The 24,691-nt window shown below is 40.4% G+C and overlaps 1 protein-coding gene across 2 annotated transcripts in view; it reads left to right on the forward strand.

The window, feature by feature from the left end:
* The window catches only part of LOC144523696 (pre-B-cell leukemia transcription factor 1-like), a 66,680-nt gene that overhangs the window by 33,310 nt on the left and 8,679 nt on the right, over positions 1 to 24,691 (forward strand). For both annotated transcript variants that reach the window (XM_078259447.1, XM_078259448.1), the window contains exons 3-5: positions 15,468 to 15,712; positions 20,660 to 20,850; positions 24,310 to 24,445. In XM_078259447.1, coding sequence (XP_078115573.1) covers positions 15,468 to 15,712; positions 20,660 to 20,850; positions 24,310 to 24,445 — 572 coding nt within the window. The remainder of the gene's footprint in view (positions 1 to 15,467; positions 15,713 to 20,659; positions 20,851 to 24,309; positions 24,446 to 24,691) is intronic.

Consider the following 24,691-nt stretch of genomic DNA (forward strand, 5'->3'; position numbering starts at 1 on the left):
TGGGCGCCCAGATAGCTCAGTTGGTAGAGCAGGTGCCTGTATATAGAGGTTTACTCCTCAACGCAGCAGGCCAGGGTTCAACTCCGACCTGCAGACCTTTGCTTCATGTCATTCCCCCTCTCTCTCCCCTTTCATGTCTTCATCTGTCCTGTCAAACATAAAGGCTGAAAAATGCCCAAAAAATAATCTTAAAAAAGTAGTATTCTATCTACGGAATGAATGGGCATTTTAATTTATTTACAAAAAAATATCCCTGACTAAATAAAAGGAAGGTTTTATAGCTGTTTTCCTGCTTATACCTCTAAGTTGCTCAGGGATACATGAGAGCCTGCTTTGCTATTTTCTGTATCCCCATCTTGATGGCTCTACGTAGGCACAATTAGAGAGAGCGCCTCTTTTCACAACCAGAGAAAATTGTCGTCCTCTGTAAATTGCTTTTGCTGCAGCTTAAAGAAGATCTCTTGTTACCTTCTCATTCAGTCTTTCTCATGGCCCACTCTCCCCCTCTTTCAGGAAAATTGCTTTCTCGCAATCAACAGATTCCTCGCTGCACTTAGGGGTAAATACAGGTAGACTAGAGCATTAGCATAACATTATTCAGACAAGTGTCAACCTCTAGGCAGTTAGTGCTGCATCTAAGCTCAGTATGAGGTGAAATGAAGTGCTGCAGAGTTTGAGGAGCCGCTGCTGCTGAGATTTTCAGAGAGGAGCTGGAATTGGCCAAAAGTGCAAGAGTAAGAAAAGATGATGTACTTCAACAATCTTGTACTTAAAATAAGGAAACCACAAGTCAGGAAATGTGACAGTGCATCTTGCTTTATGGTGACAATGTACAGTTTACTCCCTTTTAGGCTGGTGGAGGAGTTAGATCCTGGTCTCTCTGGAGGTCTGCAGCATGTAGGTCAGACCGACCTCATCATCCAACTGCAAAAAATGCAGGATAGGCTAGATGGGAAATGGCTTTATTGGTCTGGTGGTGATATATATCAGGTGACACAAAACTGAAAACAGAGCTTGATGTTGGATCCGTCCTGCTACAGAAACATTTTAATGCTTTTTCACTCGCGTCAGTTAGCTCAAATTAACCTCACAAGTGTGAGTCTAATTAAGTTTCCTCACCACCGCACCACTCCTATCCTCTGCTTATGATTTGATACCCTCTGTCTAGGGGATGGGCTGTTGAGAGCAGTAGGCACGATCTTTCACCGGGGGAGACACTCTCTCCATCCTCCTCCATTACTCCACCCTTTTCTCTAGTCTTTCTTGATTGACAATAAGGATTCCTTCTGACCTATATTTGCATCTGCTCTTTGACCCAAATAGGACCCACATAATGAGCCGCTCGGCCATCTTTTTGAGCAGAAACTTGTGTGGTTTTCATCGGCTACAAGGGGGTGTTTAGCAGCGCTGCGGTAGCAGTGTCCCCGGGGCTTTGTGTCTGGAGCTGTAGGGCTGCACAAAGACACTGTCCCATCCAGACGCCAGCCTGCACGGGCACCCAGGCCATTCTAGGTCATCTGATTACTCTTCACAGTGATTACTAATCAGCGATGAGCTGTATCACTGAGGCACAGATGCAAAATCATCAGTCAGATTTCAATCTTATTTGTCAGGCGCTATGTCATTAGTTCTCCTGAAGTGTCTTCCCAAACATGGCAATAAAGCCAAAATCCATTCAGAGTCGTAGCCGTGCATAGTGTCGGGCTGTAATGTAATCTGACTGTGCAATGAGGCTGATACTGTTTCTTACCAAACACCAGGAACAGTCAGCACTGGCAGCAGCTTGTACACAAATAGAGAGAGAGAGCGATCCCCTGGGATCCCACTGTGGATTCCACAAGCGAGCGTGAAAGCCGTTTGGTGCTCTCAAGACATGTAGCTTGTGATAGTGCAGCAGCCATCACAGCGAATCCTGTCTGATAAACACAATCATCACACTGGAAATATAAGAGCTTCTTGATGAAGATGCTTTGTTAAAAAAATAGAAAAGAGATAGCTCTGTTCTCTGACACATTAAAGTGCATTAAGAGAACAAATTGCCTTTTTCTGTTCTTTTACAACACTGTCAGATCATATATGTCATCTTTAACAATGCTTTGGACACGTTCCCAACATTGTAACATTCTTATTGAATACATTATACACATGCAAATACACACATCATACATAGTCAGGGTGAGGAGATTGAATTTTGCTTCAGCAGAAATACAAATTTAGACCTGCAGGAACAACTCTGGAACTTGTTACATGGTTTAATGTCCTGTCTCATCACTGTGGGATGTTCTCTTATCAGCAAGTGTGATATTATGTGAGTAATCTCATATTCATGCCGCTTTTGGCAGCTTTTATGATGACACTTTCCCATACTCCTAATTTTAACATCATCGTAAAAAACTGTCCCTTTTTGAGGGAGAAGGGAATGAGACATATTTACCTAGAAATGGCCTTTCTTCTCATTCATTTCACTACTGCTTTAGTATACCTCATTTCAGATAATATTGCTCCCATCTGTGCTGAAAAATCAGAAAGGAAAGCTTTTTTCATGGCTGCATTAGATGGCCTTTCATTTTCCTTGGGCCTGAAATCATAATGACATAATGTTGTACACGAGTCTCTGTAGGGCTCTTCTCTCTATCTCTTGCTGTGGATTCATACTCAAGCAGCTTCACTGTTCCTGATATATAAAATACCAAATCCTATTATTTCTTTGGCTAAATAACACCGGCCCCAAAGGCGTTGTGTGATGTTTTAATGAGAGCCCCGATTCCCCCATGCTCAACGCTGTCTCCTCCTCTGCATTTCCTTAAACTGCCAAGTAAGAGCCCCATTAATAATTCAGCTCATTAAAGTGTGTAATTAATCTGGAGCTGTGTAACAGGGAGAGACTGGGGCGCAGAGAGAAAACTCTCCAGGGGGCACAAGAGAAACATTGGGCTAAGAGAAACAGCACACCCGCTGTGATGGAACCAGTTCCCCAGCACACAACCAGTCCTTCCTGCATCATTTATCTGGCAGGAAAAAGCTACAGAGAGGCGCCGCTGCCACTGCTGCTACACACGAGACATCTTCAGGCAATTCAGCCAATCAACAATGCAGCGTTGTGTGTGTGTGTGTGTGTGTGTGTGTGTGTGTGTGTGTGTGTGTGTGTGTGTGTGTGTGTGTGTGTGTGTGTGTGTGTGTGTGTGTGTGTGTCCTAGTGAATATGGGGATTCTGCTCTGGTGTCTGTTTACTGTAGATATTGAAGGTCAGTTTCTTGGTTTCATGGAAGGCTGTTTTAGTCACCACAGATTTCGTTAAAATGTATTTATGGAAATGTAATTGTTCATAGACCTCATCTTGTCATTATTGTATTATATTGTCAGCCATAGTCAAGGTACTAACTTTTTATAGTAATTTTCTATTGTGAATTTGTTATACATCAACAATTGTTATACATAAACATATAGGAAATAGACATAGTGTAAATCAGCACTCAATATTTGCTTAATTTGCTCTTAACATGTTAAATTATAAGAATAAATAATGATGAATTCTTGCTATCAGTTACTACAATGATGCTTTCTGCTTATATATATACTTTCTCTTATTTATATTTCCCATATTTCTTGGGTCATTCACATGCATAATTCAAAATTACCATATTTATGCAACAGCGTTCACCATATAACACACTGCAATAATATTTTCATGTTGCAGAATGCCACCTTTGCTCATATTTGGGCTCACATTTGGATGTCTTATGACACACAGATTAGAGCCGACTGATAAATTGGCGAGGACGATATATTGCCGATATTATCTTCTCACAGATATATTGGTATCGTAGTATAATAAGTGACAAGAAATTGCTGTACAGAAATGCTAAAGTTTGAGGGACTTAAGAAACAGTATCTCCATTACATACAGTTTGCCTACCAAAGAGCATTGAAATAATGTAAAATATCCTGCTCTTAACATTTCTTGGTCAATTCTTTAAAAACCTAATTAAAAAAAGATCCTTATCAAAATTGTTTGTTAATGTTATGTGTTTATGTAATTAAATTAGGGCTGTCAGCATTAACGCGTTAATCGTGATGCGATTAAGGGCCGAGCATAACGCGTTCATTTTCTTTAATCGCATTAATCGCATGCCGGCATTTATTAATTTATTTTCATTCACTCAGCTTTGCGTCACGCCTAACAGGCTACTATTTTGACCCTTTGCCGCACTTTGCCATACTTCCTCGTAACACATCCTGCTGCTGCAGGCATGATGGAGAAAGACAGCAGCAACGCAATTCTGAATGGGGCTTTTTATTTTCCAAAACTCCCGGACAGGTCGAAAGCCATATGCACATTGTGTAAAGCCGAATTAAAATATCACCGAAGCACTGAGCTACCACCTACGAGCTTAGCACAGTAGTACAGTTAACGTGACTCAGGTTGATGCTAGCAGCACTATTTTGGAGAGTGCTACTTGCCGACCTGTGGATGAAACCAAATCCCAAAAAATGACTACCGCTCTTGCAAAAGGGTGGCAACTAACTGCAGACCTGTCAGCATCGTAGAAGACTCGGGTCTTAAAGACTACGGTTGGCATGTTCTGACCCGTCTTATACATTGCCGTCGAGGGGGACAGTAGTTTCACGCACGCATACACAGCCTGTACGACACGGAGAAAGCAGCCAAACTGGAACTGCTGCAAAGTGATGCAAGGTGATCACTGCAATGAGTAATCAAAATTATTTAGTTACTGCACACTATATTGACTCTAGATTCAAATGTGTGACTAGATTCACACATTTTTCTTTTGTTTACAGTAAATAAATAAATAATAAACAAATACGAATCTTAAAATCAAGTTCATAAAGTCACTTTCTTTGCATTCATTTGATTCCCAATCAAGATCCAATAAGTATAAGAATTACTTTCCATTGTTAATATGTACTTAAAAAAAGTTCTGAAATGTAAAATAATCAAATTTTAATCATGTGATAAAACATGCAATTAATCGCGATTAACTATAGAAATTCAGCGATTAATCGCGATTACAAAAAATGAATCGTTTGGCAGCCCTAAATTAAATGAATATCGATTGACAGATTTTTCATTCAACTCATTGTGTTGAGAGTTTGTTGCCAGTAGGTTTAATTGCACACCTAAACTTTGCACAGTATGATTAGACTAGATAGAATTATCAAGAACAACTACACAAACATGTATGATGAATTAATTTGTTTTTATGTTTTTGGACATTTGTTACACAACCACCATAAAATAAATTTGCTCTTCAGAGGGTTACTATATGAATTTACATGCCACTTAACAGCACAAAGTCCAAACAAGCAGTTGAGATGAGCCTTGTGCTGTTTGCCTTCAGATGTTTCAGGTAGACCTCAGTCAACAGCATTCACACCCAGCATGCCTGCTGCCACTCTCAAGCCCTCAGCTGCTCCAGATGTGGCTTAATTTACTGCGACTTGGCTAATCATGGTGATTAAGGATTAATTACTGTTAATCACTTTTACATAAACTGGTTGGCAGTAGGAGAGCTGTGCTCTGTGAAAAATGCACACAAGTGTGTGTAGTCAAATAGATGGAATGGGACAGAGGTGGAAGCTGCCAGGCATCACAATCGGATTTCTCTGGGTTTACAGGGCTTTTTTACTGAGCAAACCAGTCAAATTAAGTTAACCTCTAATAATTCTCTGCATCAGTTAATACTGGTCAGATTATATAAGGCCAATGTGTACTGAAGGTGTGAGTAAATTTGTTGAGTTTCAACATTCCTAAGAAATTCATCCTGGACATATTTCTTACTGACAGGAAAGACATTGTCAATATTCAACACAGCAGTTGTCTCCTGGTCAGCCGAGGCTAAACAGACACTGCTGGGCTCTGTGACTGTCCTGCTACAGGAGATAAGAATGTGAAGGAGCATAACCACTGTGAGTTCCATTAACACAGACTGACAAGGGAATCACAGGGACATCAGGGGGTCCGGGATGAGGCTGACAACAAAGCCACTGCACTGTTCTCGTATCCCCACCCACCCCCTGCCCCCTGCAGAAGCTGAGGGTGGCAGTGTGGTCACCTTCCCTCCTTGGCCTGGTTTTACACTGTGACATGTTCGTCTGCTCTCCTGAAGGAATGGCTTTAATAAGGTAGAGCATATCAAGGCGACTGTTAATGACATGGCAGGCCCAGTCAACACACTGCCCGAGGCCATGGATGGCCCCAGTCTGGTGCACGCTGCTGGACGCTCACTATCTCATGTGGGACACACAGGACACTCGTCTGGATGCTCTTTAACTGCTACCCATCCTTTATGTGGGCTGGGATTTGAACAGTGGAATAAACCCAACCAGGTTTCATTGAGAGATGAACTGGTTTTACTTCCTTAAACTACATTTTATCACAGGTAGAACAACAGAAATCTTGCCTGATTTAGGATAAACATAAATGTGGTTGTTGATATTGGGCATCTCAAAATTGCTTTGTTTTAATTTGTTCATCAACATCTACAAGTTGACAACATTGCGTTCATGAATTCAGAATCAAAGAGTGGATACTGACAACAAGTATGAAATTACCCAAATTGTATCTTTCAAAAAGCCAATCAGAAACCAAAAGAGCTAATTTCTGACTTAAATGGAAAATAAACTGCACCAAATTCTTTATGATTCCATACATAGAGGGTTGGTTGTGTTGAAGAGACCTAGTGGTACAATATAGTCTATATGTTCATGGTAGAATATATAGAATACTGCAAAACAGATTGTAAGTCAATGTCAATGGACACTAGCTATGCATAAGACAACCGACCTTCTCCTTTGTATTCCAGTTATCCTCGTCCATAGCCAGAGCAGAGGGCCTGTCATATAGCATAGCAGTGTGTCAGAAAAAGTTTGGCTGCTGGTAGTGCATCATATCATGATAACCAATAAAATTGGAAAGACAATTTGACATTGACAGATGATCTTGGTCCAGCAACAGACATGTCCACAACATGGCAGATTCATCCATATTTTAGTTGGATTCCAACTCTCAGTCTGACTGCATGACATGTATTCAATTTTGAGTTTTTATAAGGGTTACACTGTTTATATCCTTAATACATCATAAGTCATAAGCATTTGACTTTGCAAGAAATTGAAAAATTTTATCTGAAAAAGGAAAATCACTCTTTGGTCAAACTTCTCACAGCTTATAGGCATATGCAACCTGTGATGAGGGGTTGCAAGAAGGCAATGTATTGATTTTAAAGGGTAACTTTTTTCTTGTGTAGTGCAATCAAAAATATTGAAATGTTATTTTTGAAAAATGTGCACTCTTTATGGCTTTGTACACATTGACAAAAGATGAGTTAGATAAAAGGCTGATGGTGTCACTGTCTGTGTTAACTACATCCTGAATACAGTTAGATTAGGTCAAGCGCATACCATCCTTCTAAAGAAAAAAAAGTTTTATTTAACCAAGTGTCAGACAGATGTACATTTCAATAAGAGGTGCATGTCCACTGTACCAAAGACTTTGTGTGCATTACTAGTGGCCCTAAGGCCTTGGTGGACCTAATTCTAATTACCTTTATTAGTGGTTTCTGCAGATGACCGTGTGTGTGTGTGTGTGTGTGTGTGTGTGTGTGTGTGTGTGTGTGTGTGTGTGTGTGTGTGTGTGTGTGTGTGTGTGTGATTAGTATTTCTTAACAAAGACTATGCTGTTTCTTTCTCATCTGAACTGGTGGTTACAAAGCGGAGGGGCCACATAGAGGATGAGAAGGCAGCACAGCACTTAAATGTGAAGGCTGTTAGCTCCACCCCCCTCGGTTTTCACCCTCTGAATAGCACAAGGCCTTATCGGTTTAATTGACTTTATCTTTTTGTTAATTTTCCCTTTAGTGCAATAGCTTCTGTTCTACCTTTTGATATGTCATTTTACATTGGGTTTTTTGTACGACTTAAAGTAAGTGGCTCTATATATTAGCATATTTCACAAAAAAGGCAAATTTATTCTTAACAACACTGTTAAGGAGCTCAGCTGCTTCGTAATGGTCTTCAGTGTCTGTTAACCCTTTTTCCCTTAAAATATTCCCTTACACTTTGAAAGTAAATGGGGTAAATGTTATTCTTTACACATCCCATAGCTCTTTTTGTGCATATCTAATAAGTAATGTATAATTGGATTTTTGTTTTATTGATGGCAGGAGTGCGAAGACTTGAGTCTTTACAAAGGCAAACAGAGGGGACTTAAGGGGAGCAGGATTTAACAGTTTGATGCCTGTCGTCTTCCTCCTGGTATATGTTGGTTCTCTTTCCATTCCAGTACACTTGACTGTATAATGAATTATGCCGATGTTGAATTAGCATGTAGCTGTCGCTTCGGCGCTGGTGCCTGCCTTGTGACAGGACCACCGTAGCACAGGCTGGCGTCGAGAGAGGGGGCTTCTACTGTGATTTATTAACTGCTGAAGCCACAATGAAGTGTGCTCACTGAAGCACCAATGCAAACAAATAGGGCCAGGGCTGTCACTGTAAATTCAAGCAGACAGGCCTGACCAGAAAGGGTTAATAATGCAAAAGCATTTGGCTTTCATCAGACCTACTGGACTGTTTTTAAAGATAGACTGATTATTCAAGACAAGATTACATCACTCTGTTTATTAGAAGGTATGACTACATGCTGAATATCACTCTAAACATTTGAGATCAGACACATTAATTTAATCGTATCCCAATTTTATTTAATAACTCCACAACATATTACTCAGCGATGATTTAAAAGAGATATTTTGCTGATTTAAACCCAGCTTTGTGTCATGGCAGTGTGGGCAGCGTGTTTAGTTGAACAGTGTTCCCTCAGGCTACCCTCTGTGGCCCCAGTGCACGGAGCTCCCTGCGGAGCAGAGCAGCAGAGGTCTGCCGAGATCCACCAGATGACATGTTTTGCATCATCCAGACCTCTACTGCGCCGTGCAGAGGCGTCATTGAGGGAAGCCAAACACAGTTCATCTAAACACAATGCCCACACAAAGATGACACAGAGCTGGTTTAAAATTGGCAAAGTATCCCTTTAAATATCTGGTGCATTTTCTAATACACAAGAAGCCATTAAAGCAATAATATTCAAGTCTGATAAATAGTATCAGTAAGCGTCAACATTGATCAGTACCAGAGCTGGGACCAAAACAGTTGACTACAGAATGACTTCAGTAATGGTATTATTATGGAATGATATTTGATAATAATGTGAAGATGGTATTGTACCAGATACTGTTTCAGTTTTATAAATATCTTTGATATGATGAATATATATTGCTATTGCCTGATTAATGCTAATGTCTTTAAACAGTGCACTTTCCAGACAGTTTGTGTATGTGCCACCTTTTCTAGTCTTTTCCTTTGATAAAGATTAACTCTGGTGGGTAAAAGGGCATTCAATTTAAACAAAATCCCTATGTTTAAACAGTAGTTTGAATAAAAAAATAAATAAAAAGTTACAGGCCTGTTAGGTACTAGTAATTTCTTTGTTTTTAGCATCATGGTGGTTGCTGCTAATGCTAACAACCAGCTTCTTCTCCTTTCCCTGCTCCTATAAACACAGGAAGCATCACTTCCTGTGCACCAGATTTTTTCTCAGGAAAAATTAACCTGACAGGTTCTCACTTTAAAGTCTTGTGCCCTTTGCCTTTCTACACAAAGTGCTTTTAGAAATGTCAAGCCAGACGTCGTTGATCTGCCTGTACATGCTGTCACCTGACCGGCATCACGTGTCACTTTTGGCCAACTCTCCCTGTGCTGCTACCTGTGATGTAACACTGCAGATCACATTTCAGCATCTGGGTGCAGAACGGTGGGCCTCTAAAGGTGTCTGCCAGTTTGAACTAAGGCAACCGATAGTCAGAGGCCTTTATATTTGACCGTCCATCTCGCTAACTGTGACAGAACAGCCCAACATCATTAATTAAACATCAGGCGTTTCCCCCCAATCACCCGGTCGCCACGACAGGCTGCCATGCCAACAGTCCCTGTCGACATGCCTTCGAAATCTAGAAGGGGATTACATATGGTAATGGTTTTTGACAGCCTGCCATTTGCCTCCGTTAATCAGATAGGATAAGATATCTGGACTGCAGAGCATGGTGTGCTGTAACTCTTTACATTTAAATTATTACATTCATATTATTATGCCATAAAAAACTGAATCGTTTTGAAGATGCAAGCAGTGTCCTGGAAGAAATCTTAATCCCCTGACAAGCTTTTGATACGATACCAAATATTGTCACTGACTTAAAAGCGTATTTTTAAAACTGGATCTTGCTTGTGTTTGCTGTCAATTTTAATATTTCTCACAATTATGAGTCATGTATTTTTTTTTTTAAACCTTTATTTATTCAGGGAGGGTTCACTGAGAGGCAACCTCTCTTTTGCAGGAACGCCCTGATCACATTCACACAGTTACACATTCATACCTGGAAGCTGCCCAGTACAACCACAGTCTGATCTGATGGGCACTGAGCCGGTTGGGGTTAAGGGCCTTGCTCAAGGGTACCTCAGTGGTGGTAATGAGGGAGGGACAAGCGCTGCTCTTTCACTTTCCCCACACAGATTTTATCCTGTCGGTCTGTCAATTGAACCGACGGCCTCCCGGTCACAAGCTCGATTCTATAACCTTTAGGCCACAACTGCCCTGGTGAGATGATGTGACAATCCATTACGAACCTGTGTCCTTACCAAGTAATAAGATTTCTCCAAAGAGGCTAGTTATGATGCTAGCCCCAGGCTGCTAACCCACTTTTATTTTGCCACGGTTCCTTCAGAGAGATGAGAGTTAATTCTCTGTTCTTTTTTCAACTAAAACTCAGAGATGCTCTGAAATGATGTATCTCTGTTGCTAGTAGTTCAATTAATATTTTAATACCCACACCCATCTTCATCTGAGGCCATAAGCCAATCTTCTCGAATGACTAATATATGGGGAACATGTGCTTGCTGAAAACAAGCAACGAGGGGGGAGAAGAAGGGGGTTTAGGCAAGCTACTTTCCCCCAAATAGGGACGTAAATCATTTTTGAGCATGGTATTCCGAGCTTTTCATCAAAGACCATAAGCTTTTTCCCTTATATATTCTCAGATACACAACCAGACAGTTAAACATCTACCTCTCCAAAAGCCAATTGCCCTGGATTTTTATTAAATATCGATTTGATTTGTAAAAGGCCAGATATTGTGGGGTTAAATAAATGTTATGTTCTGTCATTCTAGTTTACTTTTCTTGTCTTCTCAGTCAGTGACATTTTGTCTTTCTGTGTGTACACAGAGTTGTAAAACCACCGACCAGTGCACACCCATCCTGACCTAATCCATCCTTGCAGGGATGCCTTTTTGCTGTAAAACACATGTAAAGGTTTCCCGCCAACATTACACTAACAATCCTGCTTTAAGTAAATTCATCAGCAATCAGAGCCAATGTAAGAATTATACGTTTTTATTATTAACGCAATTATTAACTCAAATAATAAAGTGAAGCAATAAAGCCTGGTGCATACCTCGTGAGAATTGCTTGTCAAAAACAGGAGGGATGAATAAGGCATTGTCTGACAACAAGCCATCTTTGAAATGCCTCCAAAAGGGAAATGGCATCCATTTGAGACATACAGAAAATGTGTGTTCACTGAGGGGGATGGGAGTCCAAATCACACAGACACACATACACATAGATAATTGTTTATCCCTGGGAGAACCTTCCATGTTTGTCTGCGGGTGGCTAAGTAAGTTCACCAGTACAATTGGACAGGGAGTGCCCAGCAGACCCAAGGCTCGAAAAACATTAGGATGAATCAATTAGCCTGCCATTAGCCAATAAAGTGGCCCTTACTGAGTCGTGTAATTATGACCCACAGCAAAGCCAATTTTATGGAAGCAATTTTATTTGTTTGAGATTATCCCTCCATGGTTTTGATCATGCGTTTAGGTTTAGGGTGGAATAAATATTTCATCATTTGCTTCCATCACTCCAGGTCTGCAGGTTTTCAACATAGGGAAACTACCCATCGCAAGACAAGAGATTGTTACCATTATGTCTGTCATCATTATAAGAATCAAACTAATTAGTCGCTAAAATTAAAAATGAACACTGTTGCGTCCTTTTTGTGAGATCCACATTAACCCCACTTGGATCAGGTTCCCATCAGATTATATGATAAGAGGTGGCAGGAAGAGCTAATATTATAGGCAGCAGCTACTTAGCTTGTTCCCAGCTCAGAGGACACTGTGTAAGTGTGACAATGTGCTGTCAATGAGGGATGACAGTACACAGCCAACATGGCGTAATGCATTGTTCCTTCCTGGGTCCCTCCTGACAGATGCTTTCCCAGACAGCTGGATCAGCAGCAAGAATGAAACTGGGATCTGGGCTGCGTATGAGGAGAGGATTTGATATGCGGCTGATTAGCAATGGTACACGTGTCAACAAGCAAGGCCTGGGGATCATGTCGGAGTTCGTGTTAATTGTCAGTTTAAAACACTTTTACCTATTCATTTTAAGCATAATGCCCAGCTGTTAAATGTAATCGATTGTTTGCCATGACCTTTCTTAGTCCATCTTTCTAAAAAAAAAAAGGCCTACTAGTGCCTTCCAAGAGATCTCCAAAGAAATGACCTTATTCTGCAACAGCCGCACTTATAAGACTGATGTTGGAGGTGCTTCCAGCCAAGTAAAATAAACACTTCATGAATGTTAAGTTGGAATTTGGCAGACGGGATTCAAAGGTTTTTTTTTTGGACACAGGGAATTTTTGTTTTCCATTTTCATTTGATAGTCTAGACTTTTTATGAGTTAGGGAGGAAATCTGGTCTTGGGTTTTCGGTGAAAACATCTGACAAGAGCTTCCTGACAATTTTTTTTATCTACCTAGGTACTCAAGTTGCAGGGTCAGGTGAGTTGTCCAAAGCAATAGGCCAAATTTAAAAGGATCTTCTAAATCTCGTCATTCATGGTCAATCTCACTTGGAATACTAAATGTAGCTTCTTATTGTGTGCCTTTGTCAAAATTGACATTTTTCTTTTGTCTTCTTTACTTCTATGAGTTGTTTTCCTACTAAAAATTACTTCCTGAAAGTGCAGCTCATTTTCCTCCATGGGGTATTGTGGTGTGCTCTTATTTTAACACCCACTTTAGTCTGGTATTTATGAAGTGGGAACTTTAGAGAAAAACTGCCTCTCCTGACCGGTGAGTGTTCAGGAGCCGGGGAGCGACGGGGCCCTCTGCTGATGTACATTAACTAAAGCGGACAGGCAGGTTTAGAGTTTCTGATGGAGCAGGTTTGAAAGGGTCATAACGTGGCTGCAGTCGTGGCGGTGCAGAAGTAAGGTCGGTGTGAAGTCATCCAAGATTTTCCCCTTCAAGTTCATCCATACATTACAGTAGTGATGAAGGAGTCTGTGTAATGAGACAAGATGTTTGTACAGTCCTGCCATCCCAAGAGCCCCCCCATCTACCCTCCTCCAACACTCCTCCCACACTCAATCTACCACCCGCTGAGACTGTGGCCTGAATCCCTGACCTCTTCCACTGGCCAACAGTTGCCATATTTGAATTTCCAGTCCACTTAAAGATAGGGGGGACCGAGTGACTGAGGGACCCCCCTCCTCTTCCTCTGCTAGTAAAGCAGGCCTCATTCTCATCTCAGTGACCCCATGCCCAGGCCTACCAACCCGGACAGCAGTCGGATGTTAATGCACCAAGCACTCCAATTGTCTCTGAACTAATTAAGTGCTCCCTGCCCGTCCCATCTCATTCAGTGACAACGAGACAAATGGTAACGTTTTAAATGGCTATCGACACATGCGGGCATTTAGTCACAGAGTCACAGCTCCTGTTGGCACTGTGGCCAAAGCCCTGTATCGTAATGCCGGCTACCAACGATGCACTTTCGATGTCCACTCTGGCATCAATTTAGAACCAAGCAGCACCACACTCCACACAAGAGAAGGTGTTTTATATTGAAATGAATGGTTCTCAGATGGTGGAGGAAGACTCAGAGCCTGGGTATGTTTTACAACTCAGAAAATGAAAGGTGGGACTTGAATCTTTTAAAGAATGGCAAGGGAGACCTCTAGTGGAAGGCAGAGGTACCCATCCAGATTATTGTTGATGAATGTCAAGATTACCATTGATTGTGTTGTGTTACAGTATAAGGATGAGGAACATTTTGTTTCATCATATCACATCAGTTTACTTCATATTAATCTCACGGTATACTGTGCTGTTTTAGGTGTCTATTTTGTCTCTTCCCACTGTGTGCAGCCAATAAAATCTACATGTATATTTAATATACATAAAGTAACAAGTATACTGTACATTGTGTCCACTTTACCACTAATACAATTAAAGAAGGTTTTATCCAAACAAAAATGACGATTCTGCTGCTAGAGGAGTTCCATAAAGAATAGATAATAAAAGTAATAACTGTAATGATAATAGCAATATTTATGGAATTAATATTTAAGGAGATGTAAACAAGGACAAAGAATAGACAAAAAATGGATTATAGGAGTGATCCCAGCAGCACAGTAGTCAGTTCCTGAACAAATAAAAAATGATCTGACTTGCCAACCCTAAATACTGCAACTCATTACATCTAGGGCTGTAACTATTATTTTCATTATAAATGAGTCTGCCGATTGTATTCGCGATTAATCAATTAATCGATTGGTGTCTAAAACTTCCTAATGCCCAAGGTGACATCTTCAGATTTTCAGGTCTTGTTTTGTCCAAAACACAAAGATATTCAATTTACAATTATATAAACCAGAGTAAATCCGTACAACTGGAAATAGGTGTTTGGCATTTTTGCTTGAAACATGACTTAAATGATTAATTGATTGTCAAAATAGTTGCTGATAATTTTTTTGTGGATCAAATAATCGATTAAATTAACTAATCGTTGCAGCTCTAATTAAATCAGCCATCCTTTAATATGGGAGGTGGATGACTGGATTTCCAATTTTAGGGAATCAACCATCTGGCTTATAAAGTGGAGGAGGCCGGAGCATCCTCATGGAGACCAGAAAGCTTTTTTTATTCTATTATTTAACACACACAGAGCTCCTTCGTTATTACCATTCATTTCTAAAAATGTTGTCGAGCTTCATCTCTGGAGGAAGTTGTGGAAGTCAATTCCTGTTTAATGTCATGGTATTGTAATTTAACAAAGGATAAACCAATCAGTTTTAGTATCTGCAGTGTTGCTTAAGTATTTAGCTCCCTCCTTCAATGTCTGCACACTTAACACTAACACTCTCTGCTTGTGTGTCTTTCTTTGCTACAACATACTGCATCACTCACACTGAGCTAGTGGATATGTGGGTGCAGCTCAGTGGTGTCAGCCGTGCAGTCAGGCTCTCCAGCTGACAGCTTGTTACGGTGCATCACACCACTGTAGGTGTGACCTTTATGACTGACCTCTGACTTTTCCTTGTCATTGTAGTGCTCAGTATCCGCGGTGCCCAGGAGGAGGAGCCTCCAGATCCCCAACTCATGCGCCTGGACAACATGCTGCTAGCAGAGGGCGTATCCGGTCCGGAAAAAGGCGGAGGCTCGGCGGCAGCAGCGGCTGCAGCAGCAGCTTCAGGAGGAGTGGGGGCGGACAATTCCGCAGAGCACTCTGACTACAGGGCCAAACTGACCCAGATTAGACAGATCTACCATACAGAGCTGGAGAAGTACGAACAGGTGAGAAAAGCAGACCTGACCGACTGGATAGATCAACACCAGACGTTTCATCAGATCTTCTAATAAATAAAATAAAACAGATCTTACAACTGTATTAATAATACTAATAGTAATAATAATAGTAATAGTAATCTTTATTTAGGGCTATATCACATACATAAAAGTGCGAGAGAAAGCTGTAACACTGTTTACTGCTAGGTAAGCACTGCTAGCTAGTCAGTTGCAGAGTATGAGGGCGTGCCATGCTAGCAGCTAGGCGAGCATTATAACGTGTGTTACAAAGTGACGAGCGTTCGTCACGGAAGTAAAGGCTGGACTACAATAGAGCTGTTTGGAGCAGTTTGTGAACAGTATTTTCTGTTGCAGATGGTAAGTCCCTTTGGGGAGGACTTTGGGTTTTCACTTTGTTAACCTATAACGTGCATAGAAAAAAAGATATGTAACACAATAAAGGAAAGGGAAAAAGCCAAAAAGCATAATATGAGCACTTTAAGACTTTTTTTCTCCATCTGCATCTTTTTATTAGACCCTCCTTGCCAAGTAAATGCCTGTCTTTCTTCTCTCCAAGCTCGAGCCAACTAAAGCGTTCATTATACTAGACGAAGAGAAGCACTTTGAATACTCTGACCTCTGGTCGCGCACTTTAAATCCTGGCGCGCCAGCGAGATCTACGTCATTTTGACGTCATATTGTCGCGCGACAGGTCGGAAATGACGACTGTAAAGAGGCCTTAACCCTTGTGACATTGTAACATAAAATGCGCATCACAATTTCCCAGAACCCAAGATGACATCCTTAAACTGCTAGTTTTGTCTGTCCGTCCAAAACCCAGAAATATTCAGTGTGCAAATGACAGAGAAAATGAAGAAAAGCAGCAAATCCTCAAAAACAGCAAATGTTTGACATTTTTGCTTTAATTGTTGGTGAATCATTTTCTGTCCATTGACTAATTGAGCACTACTATTGTTACATTCTTATTGTTGGCAAAGCTTCTCCAGAGCCCAAAAAGATAAACTACCACACAGGATAATACCCCTTTCACACCAATGGCTCAATCAGGGTTAAACCCAGGTTTAACTGTGTGTTTGAATGGTTAACCTTCAATCTACTCGGCTTCGCGACCCAGGTCGCGAGGTGGGTTGGATCAGGGTAGGGTCGATAGGGTCGATTTCCATGTGAATTGCGCACAACCTGGGTCACTACCAGCCGGGACAGGACGAATTATGTGATTGGTTGAAAAGGACAGTGGGGCAGCCATCACAGGTCGCCACCTATGGTTGCTGCACACTTTGAAAAAACAACAACATACATTTCGTCTCACTGTGCTTAATGCTGGGTTATCACCATAGACTGTATAAAACTATGATTTTCACAGGCAGCTTCAACAACAGCAGAGCAGAGCGGTTCAATTAATTTCCAAACAGACCGCTGACAGTGAGTGCCCGGATGTTTACTAGTCTGCCTGCGAGTCAACTATTGCAGAGAGGTACGATGTTTTAAAACCCAGCGTTAGAACGTAAACGTATGAAAGGTTAAGTTAAATTCTCTCGGCTCCGCCGCTCTTAAGCATCCGGTATACTCGCCGCAGCCGACCTGTCGTGCGCAAATGTGACGTCATGGGAGCACCGTAACTGTTTACAGTTTTCTACACTCGCGCGTAGTGGTTGCGACACTAGTGGTAGTCTTCTCCTGAACAGAGGTGGCGCTAATGAGGAAAGGCTACTGACTTTGCTATTTCTACGGACTAGAAGAAAAAGAAAAAGGTAAACAACAGCAGAACTGGCTGCAGCATTGACGTCAATGTTTCGATTTGATTCGATGACCTACTTTGTCGGATTAATCCTTTCATTCACCATTAAAGAACTCATCTTAACCCAGTAAGTTTACAAGAGAGACTTGCAGTCACTCTGAGAGTCCTGGCATCCGGTTCCCCTGAAACTCGTCCATGCTTCCTGTTTCCGCTTTGTCGTGCGCCTCTGAAAAAAATCCTGGCGCGCCAGCGAAATCTACGTCATTTTGACGTCACATTGGCGCGCGACATGTCGGCTGCGGCGACTGTAAAAAGGCCTTTACTCCCTCGCATGAGACACCCGAGACACCCGAGACACCCGAGACACCCGAGACACCCCTGCTGGGTAGCGTGAATCTCTTTTTTTTTCTCTTTGTCTTTTTTTGAGTCGTGAAGCCAACAGCAAAGCCCAACTTTACTTTTAATGAAATCAAACAAAGAGAAATGTCCTCCCCTCGTCTTAAAATGGTCATACATCGATACGAGAGTAACCTACTTCCTTGTCCAGCTGCTCCAATAAATATGCAGAGAAGGAGAAATCAGTGCACAAAATCATCTGAAAAGTGTTTGATGGTTATTTATTTGTGGTTCAGAACTTACTCACTGCGAAACAACCACAAAACAAGCTTTATTTCTCTCTTTCTACTGTATGATAAATTCAAGTAGCTACAAAACATATTTGTTCTTGTGGTATAGAGTGACCGTCCACTTGTTTAACGGCTCTGGTTCCAGAAGTGTTTTTCCACATTCAATTGTTTCATTGACGTTTCGAAAATTGCTTATATATAGAGTTTTAAGTCTGGAACCAAGCCAACCAGCTACGAGATGAATGGTGAGCATAAAACATTTGATTCAGCGCAAAAAAACATTTTGAAAATGGCAAAAAAGGCAAAGGTACAAGACCGTGTACAGAAACTATCATAGACTTCAATGGTAGAAGCTCGCTCTAGCCGTTCCGGTAAGGAAAACGTTTCTATGGTAACAGCGAGTTGGACCAATCAGAGATGTTGCTGTTACGCTTAGGATTGTGGGTAGTGTAGTTTTTCTCCATAAGATCACAGATAAAACATGTTTTTTCTTAAAACAAGGTTGATTTCATACAGACTTCTAGCTTCTACAGGAGCAGAAACTTTCGTTTCACAACCACGTAGCTCGTGGTCTGTCTACCTCGGATGGTTTAGACATTATGGCTGATAATCTAAATCCTTATGGAGAAAATCAATGGGATTTTTACTTCCAGAACCACACTGTTGAGCTCTATACAGATGGACTTGAATATGTGACAAGATAGCTGTTCACTGAATATGACGTGTTGAACACTGATCAGACAACTCTGGCCCAACCCTGGTCAGTGGTGTGAAAGAGGTATAAGTGGTACTAGCCTTTAACAATGTATGTCCATGGAGAGATTAACGTATATACTAAAAAACTAATTAGGGTGTATGAGAAAATCTGGAAACCATTTGAACAATTTATATTTTAAAAAAAAGGAGACATAGGGGAGCTTCTACAGAGGGAAAATGTGGGACAGAAGGTCTAAAATTAAATAAGTGGCATGTCTTGGAGGGTAATAGCAGAATTACAGTTCTTGTTTATTTTTGTATTTGTGCGTATCGTAGCTTCGTTGGAAGTTGCATATGATACAGTCATATAGTTTCCTTTTTGTTTTTTTGGCTTTTGTAATATGGCAGGAAGAGAGAATTTGTTGTGGGATAGGTCGTTGTTAATAATTGTGTTATTGTAGTCCTGAAAAAAACAATAAAAACATTGTTCAAAATAAGCATCAGTTGATAGTGAGGAAAACAAAATTAAATTAAAATAAAGTTAACAGTAGACTTACCTTGACAGTCCCTTTAATACATAAATGGATTTTACTGCATCACTTTATGGTTCTTGGCTATATGGTTAACCATTAGGGCACAAGTGTGGATGCACTCTTTGGAATGAAAGCCATGTATTTATAGCTGAAACAATTATTCAATTAGTCGATCAACAGTAATCAGCAACTATTTTGATAATCGTTTTATTTTTCAAGTAAAAACACAGAAAGTTCCCTAGTTCCAGCTACTAATTTGTGAGGATTTGCAGCTATTTTTTGTCTTATTTGATAGTAAAGTGAGTATTTTAAAGTGTTGGACTACTAATAGGACAAAACAAGACAGTTGATGATGTCCTGGCACTTTGGGATGGTCATTTTTCACTTTCACTGACAAAAAAGTATTGGAAAACATCCAATACTTTTTTTGCTCTGTACACCCTCTGGTAAACAACCAAAAGATGCAGTCATAACACATTAAATACAAAGTCAGTTAATGGCTGTGTTAACATACATTTTACAGACTGTTTATATAATTTCTGAGCTGGTCCATCTTCCCACTTTTCTTTTGCTCTTTTTAATACAGGCTTTTACTCTTTACTCTTAAATCGGGTGGCAACCATTGTAGATTCAAATGGTTCCTCAATAAATATCACTCTCAGTAAGAATTCCCTTTAGATTATGTTCACAGCCCAGAATAGTCCAGCATATGTAGTATGTTGTGGGTCTCTGTGTGTATCCCAAGTCAAGTCTTGAACAGCTGTTCTGGAGGGGGGATGATTTCCTCTCATTGCCTTGATAACCAATGCATTCATTTCAATAGCATACCTTTCAAATGAATGTGAGACACAGACAAAGCCTGACACAGCTAAATCCAGAGAGAGATCGACAGTAGAAGAAGAAATAAAGAAGAGGAGACAGTAAGAGACGCACAGTCGGTGTGTAATATCGTGGCAGATTCATGCGTCACTCAGGGGGATGAATGAAACGTGCCATGTTCGTCTCTCAGGGTGGCTATGCTGTGAAAGTGTGTTTCTGAGAGGGGAACAGCTGTCATTGGTTCCTCTTAACACACTGCCATCACCGCTTATGTTAAATATGAAATATATCAGTGCCTATATTCCTCCTTGGCTCTGTGAAAAGCTTGCCCCAGAATTAAATTAAGCAAAGAATTGGATTACTTCATCTGTGACTTTTAAGTGTGTGCAAGTGGGTGTTTCTACAGTGGTGAATTTAATATAGCCACACTGACAAATTAAAGTCTTATTCAGAGTTTGTGTGTGTGTGTGTGTGTGTGTGTGTGTGTGTGTGTGTGTGTGTGTGTGTGTGTGTGTCCTCACAGGCATGTAACGAGTTCACCACCCACGTGATGAACCTGTTGCGTGAGCAGTCACGCACACGGCCAATTTCGCCCAAAGAGATCGAGCGTATGGTGAACATCATCCACCGCAAGTTCAGCTCCATCCAGATGCAGCTCAAGCAGAGCACCTGCGAGGCTGTCATGATCCTGCGCTCCCGCTTCCTCGATGCCAGGTGTGTATCTTTGTATACAATATGTGTGTGTGCACATTGCCATACGCACCACGCTCCATGCTGCAAATAACCTCCCAACTTAACAACAATGCAAATCATTGTGTGCTTCCTGCTCAGCCTGGTATCCATATGAATAGCTGATGTAGGAGGCCTATCATGCAATAAACATGCTGTAAGACATGCTATTTTGATGCTTACCACACACACTGGACTGGTTTGCATCTATGGATGCCATTTGGACCAGCATACCCAGCAACACCGGCCAATAACAGTTTCCTGCGTGCTCCATGACGCTGTTTCCCTTTTTTAATGTAATCGCTTGTTCCCTTGGATGCGTGCTTTGGATTTGCATACATTTTTCCAAGGATAAATGTCACTCAAAGTCTGAGTTGGAGGCATAACATTTAAATGAGGCATGTGCTCCCTTACAAAGCTGCCTATCTATTCTCTTGCAAATGATTGTGGTGGTGCAGAGGGGAAGGGGAAGTAAGAGGAAAGCTTTCACTGGTTGAGAGGCACTGCCATGCTCGGCGCCGCTGATTAATCTACTGGCTGCTGGAGCTCATGCTGTGCACATTTACATATTCTCAAGCAGGCTTCGGAGTACAGGACAGAGATTTTAGCACAAATCTCCTCACCGGTGGATACATGCATAGAGATTTTACAGGGTTCCCCTGCAGCTTATGTAAAGCCCTCTTTAGATGTGGCACATACAGACATGACCTGATAAGTGCAGGAGATAGAGGTCAGTCAACTAATGGGCATCAGCATGTGATATCTGTCTGCTTTTGTGTGTGTGTGGGGGGGGATTTTACAGGTTTATGTGCTGCAATGTTTTTTTAGTATGCTGGGATACTAAGATGTATGTACTATTAGACACAGTTATTCTTTATCTTTGAAGTTGAAAACAATACTGTTTTGATGCTTGCTTTAAAGCTAATATGTTAATATTAACAATGGATCAAATGACATGTATGATGTGAAAAGGGTCACTCAGTGATGAACTGAACTGATGAATTATCACCTGACTGCACCTGATTTAGCTGTATACGGAACTTTTTAGCATCTTTCAGCTCAATGTTTTGGTTTTACAAGCCGCAACTTTCCTGTTTTGGTTCAGTCTCACAGCTCTTATCAACCTTGTTTCCAGACTCAGCAGGCAGCTGTTTTCAGCAAAAAGCTCTGATAAACCCACTGTACACTACGTGTCCAGCACCAAACAGCAGACAGACACAGTTAGCAACTAGTTGGCGAACATAGTGGAGCATTTGGGGGTTAATGAGCTGACAGTTCCCTCAGTGCAAGGTTATTATAGTTTTGCATTTTTCATTAGTTTTTTATGTTTATTTCGTTTTGACTTTTTGTTTTCAAATTCAGTTTAGTTTTAGTTAGTTTTTAAAGCAGTTTTTTTGTAATATGGGTTATTTGTTGGGGGGATTCAAGGTCTCAAGGATTCAAGGTCAGAAAAGGTATTGTGTAATAATAACTCAACAAAAACATTATACAATTTTAGAAATATGTATTCACAATGTATTCAACAATAACACAAGTACATAAAATGTAGCCTTCATATGGTCATAAATATGTAAACAGTCTACACAAGATGCTGCAGCAAGTGCAAAATGTGTAAGTGACGTGTTCCAGGAAAAAAACCTAAATAGCCAACAGACTAAAGAAGACATGAACAGGTGTTTTGAACTTTGGTTCGAGTAAAGTGGCGAACCTTTTGAAGTCAATCGACTCACACAGTTGTGTAGACATCCCAGTATGAATCCACATATGAACACACGCTTCCTAACCAGCAGCTATCGGGTCGCCGGTGAAAGCCCTCCTATAGTGTTCGGAATTTCTGGATTCCCAGTCGGAAACTATACATGTTTACGGGAAATGTCATGGTTGGTAACGTTATTTGCTCTATGAAAGACATCGACAAAGACGAAAACTAAGGACATTCACTCGATAATTTTATTTTATTTTAGTTAGTTTTGCAAACAGACATTACAGTTTTAGTTTAGTTATCGTTTTTCCCACCTAGTTTTTGTTATTTCGTTCGTTTTCGTTAACGATTATAACCTTGCCTCAGTGAATGTTGTACTTTAATCAAGTGGCCAGAAACACAATTTCAAATGTTGTTATATGTCTGCCGGATGTGTAAATAAACAACGGTGTGCGAACATGTTTAGCACAACAACTTCATATGTCAATAATGTGTTTACAGCTTGTTGTGCTGCCCCAAGTGGCCAAAAAAGGTTTGCAGGCCTAAATAATTTGAAGTAATATATATATATATATATATATATATATATATATATATATATATATATATATATATATATATATATATATATATATATATATAAAACCCATTTTGTTTAACAAAAGAAACTAAATTATGTTGTCTAACCTCAAACCACAAGGTACAAGAACTTAAAATGCATAAAACATATCTCTCAATCTAAAATTAGCTAAATTGTTAGGTATTATTAAATTTGGAACTATCTGATGAAAGAATAAGAAAAAAAAAGACTACAAATCTGACCAGACATTTGATGCCAACCTGATGAACTTCACTTTTTAGTACTTTGTGATCCAGATGCATTTCGTTCAGTATACCCAGCACCACCAATAGCTTGTTGTTTTCATCATTTATTAAATGTTTACTCAGTACATTCTTTGCAATGATATTTGATTATCTAATTGGCATATATTGCTAATAAAGTTTTTTTTTTTTATTTGACTTAAATATTATTAATTGTTTTCGTTTTTGAACAACTAATAGATTTTAAGTAGATTATATTGGCTCTCTATGGAGTATTATTGCCACTGCCAATTCTTTTTTCAGTTGCTCAACAGAGCTGTAGGAAAGCAGTTCTGGGCCAAATTGTTCTTCTTGGGTCCTGACAAAGTGTGTCAGAGCAAAACTGCAGCTAAATTGAAAGTTTCTAGAGGTTTTCAAAATAGTAATATTTATCCAACGCAAGACCTGGGAGACCTAAAGAGACCACATTATTAGAAGACCAGTATACTATCAAACTAGTCACGAATTGCCTAGTCTCGCATTGCCAGACCTCTCTTTTTCGGTGTGTTAAGTTAGTTTGCAAGCTCGTAGGTTGTTCTTGTTGTCTCCCGTAAGGGAGGGGCAAGCCAGGACAAGCTTTGCTTGTCAGGCTTATCCTGGCAATGTACTTCCGTTGATCCAGACTCCTATCAAGCTAACATCTTGAACGCTAGGTTCAAGTTAGTAAAAAATAGAGTGTAGATGATACTCTATTCTGCAAAGGCATTTTTATCATTTCTGGTTAAAATTAAGTTTAAAGACTTTAGTGACTCCTAGCAGTAGTATCAAAAAAGACAGCAATGGTATTTGAAAGCAATGCACACCGTGATCGATTCTATGCTGTTGTGGTTAACGTAAATTGGTCTAAATTTCTGTTTTTACTTCCAATGTTCTTTCTGCAGACGGAAAAGACGAAACTTCAACAAGCAGGCAACAGAGATCCTGAACGAGTATTTTTACTCACACCTCAGTAACCCCTACCCCAGCGAGGAGGCTAAAGAAGAGCTGGCAAAGAAGTGTGCCATCACAGTTGCCCAGGTACACCACAGATCAGAGTATTCTAAACCACACCACCTGTAGGAAAACTACTATACATAGAAGAGTGAGACAAACACGATTTACAATATGAAACAGCTGTGAGCATCTTGCCAAGTAACCTAATAATACGTTTTCTGACTGTCATGAGTACAGACAGCTCCTCTAATCTTTTAGCAGTACCTTTCATTGAGACAACAAAGGACTTACAGTATAAATATGCCATGTCATAAGTTTGTTGTCTTGTAA

The sequence above is a fragment of the Sander vitreus genome, chromosome 9 (assembly GCF_031162955.1).
Source record: "Sander vitreus isolate 19-12246 chromosome 9, sanVit1, whole genome shotgun sequence".
Taxonomy (NCBI): Eukaryota; Metazoa; Chordata; class Actinopteri; order Perciformes; family Percidae; genus Sander; species Sander vitreus.